The sequence below is a fragment of the Onychomys torridus genome, chromosome 15 (genome assembly GCF_903995425.1).
Source record: "Onychomys torridus chromosome 15, mOncTor1.1, whole genome shotgun sequence".
Lineage (NCBI taxonomy): Eukaryota > Metazoa > Chordata > Mammalia > Rodentia > Cricetidae > Onychomys > Onychomys torridus.
Genome location: NC_050457.1, coordinates 66514053 through 66532072, shown reverse-complemented (window position 1 = coordinate 66532072; position 18020 = coordinate 66514053). Strand labels below are relative to the sequence as shown.

Sequence of the window (18020 nt, the reverse complement as noted above, 5' to 3'; positions counted from 1 at the left end):
TGCAGTAAGAAGGGCCACTTTGCAATCAACAACATAAAGGGCGGTACGATTTGTGAAGGATGTGATTTGTCAAATCCAACAAAGAAGCCTTAAACAGCTCTACTACCAACATGTTTATAATTTCTGCCCCCAAGAAACCAGTAATCTTCAATCAATAATTACAAGGGAAACGAGAAAGAGAAAAGCTTTTCAGGACACCACATGACATCTTAGCATCTGAAATAAACACAAAGAATGTTAAAGTAATGTCTCATTAAAGAATATAACTGAAATTTCAGCTTACAGCTGAAAAGAGAGTCTGACATGTACACTCTGATATCAGTATGCCTGTGCCTGAATTGGACTTTTTCACAAATTCAGTCTTATCAGTTCAGTGGGTGAACACAGATGGCATCTAGAGTTTGCTTTTCTGTTTATGATAGAACATTTATAAAGCATTTACCAAGTCATCAAAGATGTCCCTTTGGTGCACATGAATAGTAATCAGCGTCTCATATTTAACTCGTTCCGTGGAACTCAGGTCCTTTGTAGTAATGTCAATCAGCGTGTTCAGTAACTCTAGAAAGGACTGGTTGGTCTTTTGCATGATTTTCTTATCAAACTTGGCATTTCGAAGGGCTTCTTCTGAGTCCCGAGTCCATATCATCTGAATTCCTAATAATCCAACCTTGTAGAGATTTTAAACAAAAGAGGCTAAGGCTTTATAAGAGTGTATATAGTATATTTACAATTTGCATAGAATTCACATAGAAGTCACTATAATAAATCACTGTGGTTATTATGCAAATGGATGGCCCTGATTATATAAACTTCTTTGATTTATTTCAATGTCTGTGGACTCGATTCATGTTATTTATCTAATGCATAAGTGCTGGAAGCCTTCTGGTGTACATCTCTCTTGGGATCTTAGATCCCACAGGTTTAGCTCACACTTCTCTCTAAATAGACTTTTAAGTCACATGCAGATAAGGAATTAAATTGGCTTTACTCAAGTAGGCATGGTGTTTCTACATAGTAGACACCCATACAATCTTTATTGACCAAAAGGATTTTAAAAAAAATCATTTCCTGTATTTTAATACTAAAGAATATTTTTTCTAGTTAAGCGTGCTCCAATCTATGTACATTGTTACATAAGCATATTTGTTAAGAGAAAAACTGTTTTAAGTTAAAGAAAATATGTCAAATATCTCTGTAACCCCAAATCATATTTAAGTCTATAATTATATATGGCCAAATAATCAACAGTTGAAATCTTTAAGCTTTTCCATATTTGGTCCTTGTGAAAACCTTAATATTCAGCCAGAATAAAATTATACCATTTATGAGGCTTTTAATAGGCAATATCTAAGATTTAAAATGACTATTTGATCAAAAAAATAATTTCCAATTTCAATACACTAACCTGGGCAGGGAAGGAAGAAAGAAATTCAATCAGTTGGAAACCTGTTTCTTGAATATTTGCAGCTGCCTGGCGAATCACAAGATGTAATGAGGACTGAGATTCCTCCAGTAGGGAATTAAGCCAGACTTCTACATTGCCCTCTGCCATCACAGGTTTGTCCAATTCAATTGTCTCTCCCTCCCGAGAGGAAATTGACAGGATTCGATCATAGATCTACGTTAGAAGATGAAAAAGAGAGCCATATTCATCTAAAAATAAGAAATACTTTTCCTCTGTGTCCTATTGTCAATGTTACCCTGCCCACAAAAAGCTAGGGCACAAATCATAAAATAGACAGCAAAACAGGACATAAAGTCATTTCAAAACAACCACAAAGAGCTGGCTTTAAAATCAAAAGAAGAAATCCAAGTCAATTCCAGCTCATCAGTACTCTAAAGGACTGGGGTTATTTCTAAAAGAAATACTTAATACAAATGTGCTGATGGAAGAAAAAAAGAAAAGGAAAACCTCTAAAATCCTACAAGCAAAATGGAACTCACGAAGAGGCTGTAACTCTACACCACATGATTATTGGGTTGACATCAGGAACGGCCCAATCAATATGAGAACAAAGCCACTACAAAGTCCTTCTGGATTCTGTACCCAGCACGGTGCTCTCTGCAGGAGAGGACTCTCAGGTGTCTTCCGATCAAACCCAACCCCTGCTCTGCTCATTTCATTCAGTCTCCAGGCAGCACAGTGTCATGAGAAGAGCATGCTGTCTGGAGTTGAGGACCCAGATCTGACGGACCTTGCTAGGAGTAAATTAATTTCTTGTCCGCATTGGCCATTAAAAGAAGGTACCTGTCCTGCATCTGCACCTACCTCCCACTGTGCTCGACAAACAAAACAAAAGGAAGGAGATGCAAAGGATTGCTGCTGTTTCTCCTCTTTGGTTTGAAGAAATATAAATAATAATGTGTAAGGACCGCGTGTGTGTGTGTGTGTGTGTGTGTGTGTGTGTGTGTGTGTGTGTGTGTGAGAGAGAGAGAGAGAGAGAGAGAGAGAGAGAGAGAGAGAGAGAGAGAGGAGGGAAAAAAAGAAAAAAGAAGCCAACAAAACACCAATTCTTTGAGGTTGAAATTTAGTGCTATTAAGTCCTCTTCAGTTGTATGTGGATGTGATCTACCACGAGGGTCGCACATCTTAAACTTCAGTCTCCTCGCTTGCATTTGGTATTTATAATTTTATAAAATTTAGAACCCAGGACCTGATTCTTGATGTACCAACCTCATGGTGGGAACAAGGAAAAAAAAAACAAAGGCAGAGTGATCTGAAGATGTGGCTGCTAAACAGAACCTAAAGCTGAGTCGGCATTTAACCTACAACCTAGAGACAGACGGGCTTTGTTCCTCAGCCTGAGAGAGTGAAAAGCTTTTCTGTTGAACATGAAATCCCAGTGCTGTAGCAGAAAGATTTCCTCAAATGTCAGGAAGGCCTTTTTTAAAAGTATTTTAATGTTGATAAATATAAATACAAAGTACTGCCGGAAAAGAAACACTGTTTTAGACTACCTTCATAAATGACCTTTAAAAAAAAACTGGTAAGGCAGGCTGGCTACAGTCTCAGATGTCTATGATCCCAACACTGGGAAGCACAGGGCAGGAGAAACATAAGCTTGAAACCAGCCAGAAAGAGTTCTGGACTAGCCCTTGCTACACAACACGTCCATATTTCAAACCAACAACAGACACAAACAGCAAAACAGAATAAAAAGAGATTGTATAAAAGAGAAAAAATGTGTACAATAAAACATAGTGCCAACTCCATTAAGGGGTAGTTCCTAAATATCAGACAGGAACACTAACCTACCTGTCCCATATATTAACAAGAACCACTGTTCTTGAGTATTAAAACCCACCCTGTCTTCCCCTCTACACCCTCCTGTGAAGCCTTCTTCAGCAGTTCCACTTTCCCAACCCCTTCCATTCACCTGACCACTGCACCAGACAAACTAAGTATTCTACTTAGAAGCCCCCGGCAGTTTTCTGACACATGCTGATGTGACGGTCCATGGCATGGCACACTTGGCCTTTGGAATCTACCCATGACTTTTTGGCTCATCAGTTCCTCTTGTGACTTGAACCACATTCTCCAATACAAGATAAAATGGAGTTGCAAGCACTAGAGTCTGTGGATTTAAAATACTGGAAACTAGAATCTTTACACATCTCATCAGGTTGTGGTAAGGTTATAATGGATTTGGGTGTCCTGATAAGGATAGCTGACCTTACAAGAAGAACAGATTTTTAGACACAAAGGGCAGATATTAAAATGACGTCTAGTGGCCAAAAGCACCAAGGACCGCCAAAAGCAGTAAGAGACCATAGCAAAGTATAAATGAAGTTCTCTCTCAGGGTCTTCTTTGAACAACCAACTCTGCCGTCATCTAAGTTCTTCCTTCCAGCCCCCAGAAGTGAGAGAGAGCATGAAAACCTTTAGTCCCCCCACACACAGTTCTGATCTGGGCTGCACACACCTCTAGGCTCTTGCACATACTGCTTTCTGACCAAGCCACACTTTCCTTCTTCACCTTCCTGGTTACATCCCACTCATCCTCAAAGCATCAGTTGAAACTAATTTATTCCTTCAAAAAGTCTTCCTAACAACTGATACACCCACATTAGTGCTCCCTGGCAGGTTTTCTTATGTAGCATGTGCTTAACACAAGCACAATAATAATTTGGTCCAAGTGTATCAACAATTTAACAGTGAAATTTCAGAATAAGAAAGAAATCTGTATTAGTGATGATACATTCTCCCTGGGCATCCTACAGCCAGCCTCACTGTGGCACATAGTAAGGTGCCTGACCATAATGGCCAGCTTTTAATTGTCTGCCATGGAATCAATCTATCACAGCACTAACTGCACTCTGTAGACTCCATCTGTTTACTTCTCCATCTCTTCCATCAGAGCATGAGTTCCCTCAGGCTGGTTGGTATATTCCCATTCTTAAGCAAAACATCTGGCACATGATAGCTACTCAATAGCTTAAACTGGCTTATAGGGTGAATAAATGAATACTACTGAGCTGATATGAGGCACCAGAGGGCTGAACACAATGTCAAAAGGGAAAGGTCCTTTTCCTAGGAATTTGCATAGAAGGATGAACAGTGTATTCTGGAACTATGCAAATGAACTCTCCATCAGGTTGGATAAATTATACAACTCCACAAGCCATAAACACAGTAGGAGTATAAGATAAAATAAAAATCATTTGAAAGACACCAAAAACTTCTGAAGTCTGACAAAAATAACCAAATCCATGCAGCAATTCTGTTTAGTCATGACATTATATATAAGCAATTGATTTCCTTAACTTATTGGATTTCTGAATACTTAATATGTAAAATGTCAAGTATTTTAAAATATGTTTTTAAAGTGGGTATTTTATTTTGCTTATTTTTTTTTTACTTGCTTGTATGTTTTGAGATGAGCACTTGTATTATAGTCCAGGTTCGCTTTAAACTCACTGTGTAATCCAGGCTGGCCTCAAATTTGCAATCCTCATGCCTCATCTTCTTCATGTTGTACAATACATTCCTGATTATATTTAATCTGCATTTTGGATACTAATAAACCATAGAAAACTGAATGTAAATGTGGACACTGGCGTTTGCCTTTAATTACTGGTCAAGAGCTAATGGCAAGGGAGTAAATCTTTTGTAAACAGAAGTATTAAAGAACTACTTGCTAGAGACAGTTGACACTCTGAGACACAGAAATTGCAGGCAGTGATTAAAACTGGGCAGACCTTGTCATGGAACTTGACAGTCTTAATGTTGTCAAACACATTCAGCAAATGGGCCTGGATGGTGTGGGAGTCCGACGCCTGGCCCAGAATCTCCAGCAGAGCAGGGTCCGACACAAAAAAGAATCGAGGAAAACACAGCCTTTTCTTCTCCAGGTATCTGAGGAGGGAAAGGCAAAGCTCCTTTATGCAAATGATATCCCCTGGGTTCGAGAACGAGGAAAGATCATGCAAACATCTGCTGTTCCCACCTTCATGTTTTTGAAGTTGTTTTGTTGTAAGTATTGTCAAATAGCATTTCATATTCAACAGAAAAGGTAAGTTGTTTTTTTTTTCCAGAGTAAGTGATAGAATTTATTTATTCTTCTGTAAGTGTTAAGTTCATATTTTACTTAAACTAACATATCATTTATTTTCTTTATAGAAAGCAAGATAAAAAATACAGTTTACGGATTCATGTGGGATTTTGCTTTGCTTCTCGGCATTGCAAAAAGGCTTCAATCATTAGAAGACTATCTTAAGGGAGAAGTAAGTACACCCTTCCCCAGGACAGAAGCAAACTCCAGGGATCAATAAACTCTATGACAGGCCTGCTGCCTCTCAGTGGTATCAAAATCCTGTTACTATACCCCATCATTTCTCAGCACTTCAGATAGCCTATCCTCTGGGACCATGCCAGGATTTAAAATTCTCCCCAGCTATTGATGCAAGCCAAATGACCTTAGTTCAATCCTCAGGACCAGCATGGAAGAAGAGAAACAATGCCCACAAATTGTCCTCTGGTATCCATAAGGGCAACATGGCATGTGCCCACACGTGTGCACATACCAGAGACACACATCCTCATTATCACCATCATCATAACAATAAATAAAATATAATTAATTTTTTAATAAAATGCTCATTGTTGGGGCTGGAGAGATAGCTCAATAGGTACAGTGCTTACGATCTAAGTTAAATGCACAGAGCCATGTTATAAAAAACAATTCAGGTGTGGTGTAACACACTTGTAATTCTGAAGATAAGGAGATGAAGACAGACCCCTGGGGCCCACTGGACAGACCAGTGAGATACCTTGTCACAAAAAAAAGAAAAAAATAGGTGAACTGCACCCAAAGGACAATAACTAAGGTTGTTCTCTGACCTTCAAAATCATGTGTGCCTATGTGAGCACACACACGCACGCCAGCTCATGGTTGTGATGGGAACAGTGGATACACAGAAAACTTCCCCCAATGTATCAATTCAAGGACACAAAAACACACACACAAAGAAAAAACAACAATTATTTTCCTGGAAACAAGTATATTTTATGCTATGGAGCCTATGAAAGTTGTGCCTAACTATGTATGGTCTTTCACATTCCTTCCAAAGGACCTTTTTCATTTGACTGAGATCTGCTTATGGAAGAGGTACACCAATTTTCCCTTCTAATTATTATCCTTTCTTTTTCTTTGATCTTAACTTTGCAGCAGCTTTATTATTTTTCAACAGCCATTTCAAAACCAGTTTTTAGTGGGCAAGGATAAATAAGTGATCCATAGTACTTATATGTTATCATACATTATTTTTTTCTATTTTCATGGTAACCACTTTTGATTTTGTTCAAATCTGACACATTCATCTTTTCTTTACTTAATCAAAATAATTTCAAAGTTCCACTTGAAGCCCAGTGTTTTTAACTGTCACTAAGTCATTGAGAACAACCTAGCTAGGTTCCTCAGGGCTCAGTACAAGCTAGTCCAAACACTGTCACTGGTCATAAAGACAGAGAAGCACACATGGGCAAAGGCCATCTTTGTCCCAGAGTTAGGCAAGGAATCATCATTGCTCAAGTTCAATTCAGATTAATTTCTACCAGGAGTGTTGATATACACTTAGAAAAGTACTTTCATCATGTTTCTAGCTAAGTGATTTTCTGAGAATTATGGTGATATTTTATTTGTGCTGAAATGTGATTTTATTTATATGTTAATGAATAAAAGTACCTGGGGATCAGAGCTAATAGCAAGCCATAGCAGAAGTCTTGCAGTGGTAGCACATGCCCTTAATCCCGATCACATGACAGGCAGATCTCTGGGTGTTCAAGGATACCACCAGCACGGAGACACATGCCTTTAATCTCAATACCAACCATATAAGACCTGGAGGTCTGTATAGACAGGCAGTAACAAGGAGGTCATGTGGTTGGGTTTATACTTCTTCCAACAAGGCCACACCTACTACAACAAGGCCACACCTCCTAAGAGTGTCATTCCCTATGAACAAGCATTCATACACATGAGTCTATAGTGGGCATTCTTATTCAAACCACCACATTCCTCGCCCTTGTGCCATAGCATTAAGTCCAACTTTAAACATTCCCATAGTCTACCACAGTCTCAACAATGTTCAAAGTGTCTTCTGAGATTCATACAATCTCTTAACTATAATCCCCCATAAAATTAAAATCAAAAAACAGATTATATAATTCCAACATATTATGGCACAGTATTTATAGTACCATTCCAAACTGGAAGAAATGGATGATGGTGAGGAAATACTGTACCAAAACAAGACTGAAAATCAACTGGGCAAACTCCAAACTCTGCATTTCTGTGTCTAATGTCAAAGCATTCTTCAGATCTCCAACTCCTGTCAGCTTTGTTGATGGTAACACACTTCTTTCTCTTAGGCTGGTTCCACTCTCTATTAGCAGCTCTACTCAGCAGGTATCCCATGGCTCTGGTATCTCCAAAATTTTGGAGTCTCCTAGGCAATCCAGGCTTCACCTTCACAGCTTCACACAGTGGCCTCTCTGAGCCTCCATTCAGGGACACCCCTAACATACACCTAGCATCAGCAGCTTTCCTTAGTCACAGAGGAAGATTCCATAACCCCTTTCTTCTATCCTTGACTTGAAAGCCAGAATCATGTAGCCAAAGCTGCCAAGGTCTGCTGTTTGCTTTGGCTGGAACATGGTCCCCTTATTCAATTACATCTTTACCAGCTTTCTGTTTTCCTCACTGCCTAAGCTTGGCTGTCTGTGAATTTGCTCTATATAACATCCTGGCCTTGAACTCAGAGATCCTCCTGCTTCTGTGGTGCTAAGATTAAAGGCATGTACCAGCACACCTGGCTCTGAGCTTTTCTTTAAACCCTTTTCACAAGTTGGAAGCTTAGTCGGGTGGGATCTTGCCCTGAGGTCACCACTCTCTTTATTCCATTTCTTGACTTGTTTATCTCCTTTAACACAGGACTTAGCTCTATCCCACTTTCTGATGTCCCCTTTCTCCCCAAATTATACATTATGTATTTTACCTTGTTCAGTTTGCTCCTTTTCATTATAGATATTCATAAGATGAATGCTAATAACACATGACAGAGTCAATACTAGGCTGTTTTGAGATTTCCTCTGCCAATGGAACTAATCCAAAGCTCTTCAATTTAACCTCAGACATTGTTTTCAGACAAGGGCAAAAAGAAACCACATTCTTTGCCAAAATATCACAAGAACAGTCTCTAGGTCATGTACAAATATTCTTCTTCTCTGAAACCCACACTTCAAATCTCCTTCAGCATCCATGTTCCTACTAGGGTGATCCATTAAGCCCCGTTTATAATCCACAGTCCCAAACTCCAAATTCCTCCAGACAAAAAATATGGTCAGGCCTATCATAGCAATAACCCAGTCCCTGGTACCAACTTCTATCTTAGTCAGTGATTTATTGCTATGAAGAGACATCATGAACAAGGCAACTCTTATAAAGGAAAACATTTAATTGGGGATGACTTACAGTTTCAGAGGTTTAGTCCATTATCATCATGGAAGATCGTGGCAGTGTACAAGCAGGCATGGTATTAAAGAAGGAGCAGAGAGTTCTACATCTTAATCTGCAGGCAACAGAAGCAACTGTCCCACTGGGCATGGCTTGAGTATATATGAAATCTCAAAGCCTACCTGCACAGTGACATACTTCCCTCTATAAAGCTACACCTATTCCAACAAGGCCACATCTCCTAATAGTGCCATTCCCTATGGCCAAGCATTTGAACACATGAGTCTATGGGGGCTATACCTATTCAAACCACCACAGTTTGTATATTTGTGTATTTTATTTGTTTGCTTAGGAGAGTTGTTTTTGTTTCTGTGTTTATTGTTGGTTTGTGGTGTGTGTGTGTGTGTGTGAGTGTGGGGGTGCATTTTGGTTTTTTGTTTGTTTAGGTTGGTGTTTGGGGGGTGTTTTTGTTTTTGTTTTTTTGTTTTTTGCTTGCTTGCTTGCTTTGATTTTTTGATACAAGATCTCATTAGTTAGTATAATCTGTCTTTAACCTTACTATCATCCCACCTCAGCCTCCTGGGTGCTCAGACTACATGTGTATCCATTTGTACATGTACACTGTAGATATTAATCCATACACCCATATCTCTAGAGTCCTGACTGCTTTTCTATATACACTATTTCATATATAATAAATATAATGGAATGTTTCAGTTCTGTATCTATAGATATAGAAGAAGATAAACAAGAAGAATGATATAAAGGAGGTACAATGATTTTCAAAATGGGGACTATACAAGAATATTTATAAGGATTTATCACTTTAAGGAAACATTGCGAGTCCTGAGTCCAAGACCAGGATGGGCATGGAGCATGAGGCTCCAAATGAAGAACCTCACCTATGCAACAGTTTATATATGAAGCTAATAATAGCACAAATATGGATCTTATTACCTGCTCTTTCTGTTCCCTTTCATCTCCAAGATCCCGAGAGCTTTCAAAGAACTACTGAACTCACCCTGTGAGGGACTTCTGGCAGATTTCCAACTGGTCCATTAAGTGTGGCAGCAGTTGTCCCATGGTCTCATCTCCAACACAGCACTGAACAACATTGGATATCTCATGTGCCCGTGTCATAATCTTCACCCAAGACTTATCTATATTGGAAAAGCGTTTGGCTTCCTGTAGAAATGACATGGTGAATAAGTCTACAGCCTGTGTCAGTGATGAAGCATCTCACATGCCTCTGGATGAGGCCATCATTCCAACCAGGATATACATCCCAATGATACATGTCTAATGCCCCTACATTCTATTTAAAGCCTCCTTGTGTCTTTCCCATTACAGAATCTCCTTTATTGAACTTGGATCTGTAGCTTAACTTGCCCTGACATGTCTTCTATGTTAAGTAAAACAGGAATTGAACTAAAAAATAACTGTCTATACAAGATGACTTGGGAGGAAAAATAACTCCCAATTGTTCCCCTCAGTTATCCCTAAGTGAGTGAATTTGTTGTTTTCAAGAGTCCTAAAGAGGATTTGATTGTGTGCATGCTTAGAAAGGAAATACCAAGTATTTAAAAATAGCAAGACACATGAAGAAACTCACAACTAGTCAGAGTGTGGAGAATAAGTGTCAATGGAGTGTTCAGCCGCAAAAGTAACATCTATAGCACACCCCTTCCCCACAAGACTGGAGGGGGTAGTATTTCAGAGCCAGGGGTTGAGAAGCCTAGAATGGAACTATGTCTTCCGAACATAACAGGACCGCTGCACTTATTAACTCACAGCTGCTATGGTGGCCTGCAAAAGAACTGCATTCAATCAAGACAGACAACGTTGTAGCATGATGGGGGAGAGGGTTCATGAGCCCACCCCACCGTAATGAGCTTAACAAACAAGTCGATGGCTTCTGAAGGAGGGAGGGCCAATTTTTCTTAAAAGTGTGGTCCCTGGTAGGTCGGCCATGCACCACTGGATGACTCCATACCCAGGCGTATCTAGACGTAAATTGGACTCAGTTGGTTATTTAGAAAAAGGAAAAACAGAACAAGGAGTTGCAGGCAGAATAGGGCAGTAGATCCTGGAGGAGGTGGAGAAGGAGTGACGATGGTGAGTACGATCAGGATAATTAATTATTAAATCATTAAATAATTAAAAATTCTCAAACAATTAAAGCCAGGCTGTAGTGGTGCACTCTTTAATCCCAGCACTTGGAAGGCAGAGGCAGGTGGATCTCTGTGAGTTCAAAGCCAGTTTGTTCTACATAGTGAGTTCTAGGATAGCCAGGAATATACAAAGAAATTGTGTCTCAAACCCTCCAAAAAAAATAATAATTCTCAAAGAATTAATAAAATAATTTTAAATAACAACACAAAATTTTAATATAATCTTGAAGAAACAGTCATTTTTCAGAAGAAAATGAAAAATGAATAGATTCTTTGAGGACTGTTAGAATAATTATTTTTCCTTTTCTTCCTTAACAGCTCTTATATGCCTCTAATGATAATAGATTCCCAAATAGGAGAGCAAGAAATGACTCTTTAGACTCTAATTATTGTATGTAAATGTTTCTGCTAACACATGAAAAAGAAAAATCAAAAATGCATAAATGAACACTTAAATTTTTGGTATTTGAATGCATTTTCTGCTGACCAAAATAAAAATTCTGCACCTTACAAATGGTTAACAGACTTGCCTACTACAGTTCACTTAAACATCCAAGGAGAAAGTTACAGTGGACACAGTCATGGGCCTGAAATTCAAGTAGGGCATTAAATGTCCTCACCTTACAAGAAACTCGAGATAGTTAAATAGGGATTTTTAAAGTTTATTTTAAATGTCTTTTTAAAAAAAATCTCAAAATGCATCTAATGTGTGCATGGTAAGGTAATTACAATTTGATATATACACTCAACATCTCAAAGAGCCTTTCTTGCAGATTTCCAACCCTTAATTTTACAGCACATAGATAATTGGGTATATTCTATGGTGAGCATTATTTTAAAATACCAAATTATCCTACCATCATCAAGATAATGATGCCATACATTTACACTGTTCCAAACTCTACCTTCAAATTATCTGAAGACACATACCAATGACACAGAAATTCATTCTCTGGGTTTTTTTAATCCTCAGTTTCCTATCAGACATCACAGTTGCATAGCATTTTTATTCTCTAATTATCATCTTAGCATCCTTCTCCTTCCCATAATACCTCACTTCCTTTGAAAAATACAACATCAGAAAAGAAAGCTAAGTTGCCCAGAAACAAAGGTCCAGTGGAGATTAAAATTCTTAGATCTTTCTCAAACTGAATAAGCTGATGGAATCATAAAGAAAATTCCAGAACCTTGGGCAGCTGCTTGGCAATGTCTCCTCCCACGAAGACAGCTTCTAGATAAATCCACAAGTTTTGAACCGTCATCCAGTTCTCAATGATGTCTGTTGAGTTAGAAAGGCATTGAACCCATTTTTGAATCTGGGCTTTGAATGGCATGTTGTACCTAAAATAAGAAACACGTGGTTTTGTTGTGTTTAAAAATCAGTTTTTAACTTATATTTTTAACTTTTATCGTGCAGCCATCATAGCCAGTAAACAGGATGCTGCTGAATGCTTTGAGTTTAGTTGTTACTGCTTTGATCCCGAGTATAGATAGCCGCAAGAGACTGATAATCTAAGAAAGAAGTCAGGCATAAGATAACTCCACCGAGATTTCAGAGAAATATAATTTAGGTCATTGTTGTGATATCCAGGAATGTAACATTCTCTCTGCTGAGTTTCTGTGCCTATCACACAGGTGGTATGGATTGTCATTCACTGGTGGCAATTCCAGGGCTATTGGTGGGAACTTGGATAACAAATGTGAGCTCCAGCTGTGATAACATCTGGACTCTCTTTAGCCTTCTTCTCCCACGTCTCTTCCTAATTTCTCACCCTCCGCATGTCCAGCCATTTTATGCTATTAGCAAATCCATAATGTACAGATACCAAGCCTATAATAAGCAGTCAATAAATATATAATTGAATAAATGTTTCTCACACAACTCTTTGAGGTAGATGTCATTGGTCAAGAAAAAAATGCTCCTTCATCCCTAACACAGATCGTTTACTTGATATGTATGCTTGCCTTTTCTGTCCCTCTAGATGTGCTACCATTCCAATCACCACCATTCTTCCTAGGTATAGTGTATAGCATCCAAGTTCATTAAAAACTCACCAAGTGCTGAATAGTCCAAACAACACTATCAAGGGTCCAAAGACTAAATTTTATAGTTCATATCACTCACTCAGGTATGTCAAACAAATTAAAATAACAGGAATTTTTGAAATAACATTAAATAGGTATATTTCCCATACTTAAGCTATTGATTTATAGAAGGCAAATGCCTAAAATTACAGTGCTCAGGAGGCAGACCCAGGAAAATCATGAACGTAAGGTCATCCCGGACTACATAACAAGATCCTGTCTCAAAAAAAGCATTTTTAGAGATATATAGGAGGTGATATTTTAAGCGTAGAAAGGCACAACATCTTCATATCTCAGTGATAGCCATACAATTATCCTATCTTTGAGGTTTTGGTGTACAATAAACTCTTTGGGGAAGAGTAAAGAGAAGTAAGTTCACTGAGAGATATGAACCTGTGGTTTCCACGTCAACACGGGCTTGCTTTGCCGTTACACAGCCAAATGGTCAAACAGAAGTGCCAAGCCAGTTTCTGTCTGCACCCCTCATGCTGTCTTGATCTGCAATCAGTCAAGTACGCACACAACTAAATCCTTCCAGGTCAGAAATGTTTTTGACCAAAAGGCTTTGCAAGCAGGATGATTCTAGAATTCAGAATAGCGTTCCCATCGACAGTGCAACTTGGTGCACTGTCAGCTGTGCAGGGAGGCGTGTCAGGAGCCAAGATGAAATGTTCAGTGCAATCCAAGGGGCTAATTACAGGTACCATTCTGTCCAAATGATGACTCAGACACACCCCGCAGGGAACGATGAAATAAAACCATTGTAGATCTCAAGAATAAGGAAAATGGCTTCCCCACCTGTTGCTCAGGAGAGAGCCCAGCAGCATCAAGCTGTCCTCCATGCTGGCGATGACTTCTGAGGTACTGTCGCCTCTCAGGAGGAGTTCTCCACGGGTCTTAAAGCTGCCGAACGTTAATGTTTTGTTGTCCCACTCAGAGATCACTTGTTTCAACTTTTGTTCAATGTCTCTCTCCTTCACTGCGCTTATGCAGATGTCCTATTGACACAGTAAGCGCTCATTTATTCCAGAAAAGCTGCATGTCTTATTAATAGTCTAAGTCTGGAAGAGCTCCTCTTATCTAATTCATATGTATTTAAAGCATACATGTTTCCCAATATCAAATGCAATGCCGTAAATGGTATGAATGTGTACATATAAGTCGAGGGAGAGGAGAATAAAGGTATGTGTAAATAGAACCTTCAAAGATTCACTATCCTCTTATATTTTAAAACATAATCATAGACTTAAGATTTGCTGTCTCTGATTTTCCTCTCGGGTCAATAAATGCAATGTGAAAGGAGAGAATCAGCATAACTCTGAGTTCTTCTCTGCTCTCCTGGCACATTCCCAATTTCCTGTGCAGCTTCATCACCTCCCAGACTCATAGCTAAGCCCTATCTTTATCTAATTTCTTCTCACTGTGTTCCTTTTCTGGAGAGGTCATCTCTGTCCATGTATTCATTATCCTTTATCTCTCTAGTCAAAACCCACATCTATTTGCCTCCTCGTTTCTCTGTGTGAGTATTTCAACAGAACCACAAGCACAACCCATGACCCCACCCAAATTCAGGTTTGGCCTTTGCACCAATCATGCAATATGACCGCTTACAGCGTTGTCTGTCTCTGTGATCTATGCAGACCTGTGATCTATGCAGACCTCTGAAAAAGAAATCCACAGCTCATCACTGTCCCATCTTGGTTTTTCCCATTGTCCCCCGTCCTTCAACAACTTCTGTCCAATTTTACCCCCTAAAAATTCCATGGATCTTTCCTTTACCCTTCAGCTTCACAGCCTCTGCTGTCTGTCAACAACTCCTTCCCTCTCCCCTGATCTAGCTTTACAGTCTCTCGGTAGGTTTTCCCATCCCTTTCTTCTTATCCCCATCTCTCTGTATATAACTATGAGGTTGAACTTTACAAAATGCAATGCTGTGTCATCCCCAATGACAACAGTTCCCAGGTGGCTGTACATTGCTCTGCAGACCAAAACCAATGACAGGCTTAACACACACTCCACTTCCCTGGCCTCAACTGTCTCCCTTCTCTCCTCAACCAGAGGGCCACAGAGCCATCTTCTGATTCTTCCAACACACATGAGACACTTTACAAATGATGTTCTCTCTTCCTGGAATGGTTTTCTTTGCTCCTTCACAACCTCTCATCTCCAGAATATAACCACATTCCTTTCTTTCACCCAGACAGACTTACACCCAGATAATACAAGCCGTTTGTCACAGGCTTTCTGGGAGCAATCAGTACCCTTTTCTTTTGGTGAAATTTTCTACAGCTTACAACTATAGCTTCATTTGAATAACTAATTATACTCATTATTTACCAATCTACAAAAGCAAGAATATATTTCTATATTTTTAACATAGACTCTTTCCCACAATAGGTATTCAATAAATGAGGAATTGGTGGATGGATGCCAGGAATACATTGTTCTGCTCCCTATCAACTGTACCTCTATTTCCTCTTTGTATTTCAGAAGAGGAGCCTCCATGATATTTCTCAACTTAAAGCTTTCATTGCCCACATCTAGATTGTGTCCAGTGAGAGCAGTTATCCTCTGCCAGTGTCTCTCCATCATGGCTTTACTGGCCATGTACTCCAGCAATGGACAGCACTCACTGAAATCATCAATGGTCTTCTTCAAATCCAGAAAAGCCTGCCAATCCTTTAGGGCCCGGGGCAGCTTCCGACACCTGTGAGGGAAACCAACAGAAGAGATCATTGAATTATTCAAAACCCAGACATTAACAATGAAACATTGTCTGCTATCATTTCCATCTGAAATAATCTCCTCAGACACTATCTCATTTTGAAAGCACATGACTCATATATTAAAATAGCAGTGCAGCAGGAAGTGCCAGGCGTATTTCTGAAACACCTGCAGTGGCAAGAGAACTTGAAAGCCTATCACACGTGGATGTCAGGTAGCTGATGAGAGGCTTGGAGAGAAAGTGCTTGCAAGCATGAGGACCTGAGTTCAAGTCCCCAGCACCCACATAAAAAGCTGGTCATGGTGGCCAGTGTCTGTAATCCCAGAACTGGGGAGGCAGAAACAGGAAAGTCACGGAGACTCATTGGCCAATCATTATAGCCAATCAGTGAGTTCCATGTTTGTAGCACAAATTGTTAGAAGGTCTTATTAATAAAAAAAAAAAACAAACAGAGCCAGGTATTGGAGTGAATGCTGGAAGAGCAGAGAGACAGAACACAAGTCACAGCTAACCTTATCTTGTCAACTTCTCAGCTGATCCTGTTTCCTCGAACTGGAAGCCTCTGAGTCCTCACCCAAGTGGATCTCAGCTGAACTGCTGCTAAAAGCCTAAAAGCTTTACAAAAAGGCTTCTAATTCCTGATATTCATGCCTTATATACCTTTCTGTCATTACTTCCTAGGATTACAGGCATGTGTCACCATGCCTGGCTGTTTTCAGTGTGGCTTTGAACTCACAGAGATCCAGACAGATCTCTGCCTCCAGAATACTAGGATTAAAGGTGTGTGTGCCACCATTTTCTGGCCTCTATGTCTGTCTAGTGGCTTTTCTGTTCTCTGACCCCAGATAAGTTTATTAGGGTGCACAATATATTGCGGGATATAATATCACCACACAAGTTCAGTGAGAAACCCTGTCTCAAAAGAAGAAAGATGGATGATAAGAGAGGAAGACACTAACATGGACCTCTCTCCTCCATCTATCACACACAGAAGCCCTCTCCCCCAACAGACATTATATCGAGATTTCCATGGCTCTGGGAATGCAAAACATCTGATTTCTTACCTGTTCTGGAATTCTAAGAGTTCATTGTTGATTTTTTCAATATTCACTTCCGACCAAAGGCTGTCTTGATAACTGTTCACAGTGTCTATGACACTGTTGTATAGGCTGTATATTTTCTGTAGAAGATTCAGCTGCTTCTTTATCTCAAGAAGCTGGGGATACTGAGTCACTGGCAAACCAAAAAGTTCCTCTCCTCCAGTGTAGGTGATATATTTACGATATATGTTATCAAATTGATTCTGATAAAAAAAAGGAAACACAAGTGAGCTCTGTCAGGATGATTTACATACGGGCTAACACCCAGGCAAGCAAGAATGTGAATGCTGCATCTGAGGAACAGCAGTAAAGGAGTATAATCATTGATCTGAAAACACTTCCTTTTTCTGAAAGTACTTCTAATTGTAACCACAGCAAATTATATTTTTAATGTAAGTACTGCCTTATTTGTACAGTAGAATTTTTACCCTTTGTGTGTGCTTAAAACACAAGACATTTATTACTTAGGAAGTTTGTAGAAGTGTACACGATTACCTGAAACATAACAAGCCTGTCGCTGGCTTCCTGGGGCTTCAAGCCACTCGCCATTGGGCCATTCTGATGCAGATTAAACACAAAACAATTAAAATGAACATCAGCACACAAAATGTCATGAGATCAACATACTGATATATCAAAGTTTCTGTGTATGATATATGCATGATAGGAAGTTAGTTTTGTTTGTTTGTGTTTTCAAAAAGAGCTCGAATGTAATCCACTTTGGGAGATGTTTCTAGTCCAATAAAGCTAAGGAAATACCACAGTTTCCAGAGGTTAAGAAACCTTGAATTTTTTAACTATTTACCATTTACTTCTCAGGTGATACCAGCAAGGAGGAATCAATGGTTGTTCTGGAAAAAGCTTACTAGACTGGTTTTGAACAAAAGCACTGATGCCATTAGCTCACAGATTCTACAACTCTATCCACATGTTCTAACAGCTATTTGGAAATGAAACATAATCTCTATGGTCCAGTTCAGTGTTC

General features: G+C 39.3%; 1 protein-coding gene across 1 annotated transcript in view; it reads right to left on the bottom strand.

The window, feature by feature from the left end:
* Dnah5 (dynein axonemal heavy chain 5) overlaps positions 1–18020 on the bottom strand; it is a 232159-nt gene that overhangs the window by 145219 nt on the left and 68920 nt on the right. Inside the window, 9 exon segments of the mRNA XM_036206930.1 lie at positions 443–667; positions 1406–1618; positions 5200–5356; positions 9976–10139; positions 12313–12466; positions 14009–14208; positions 15677–15917; positions 17000–17238; positions 17531–17593. Coding sequence (XP_036062823.1) covers positions 443–667; positions 1406–1618; positions 5200–5356; positions 9976–10139; positions 12313–12466; positions 14009–14208; positions 15677–15917; positions 17000–17238; positions 17531–17593 — 1656 coding nt within the window.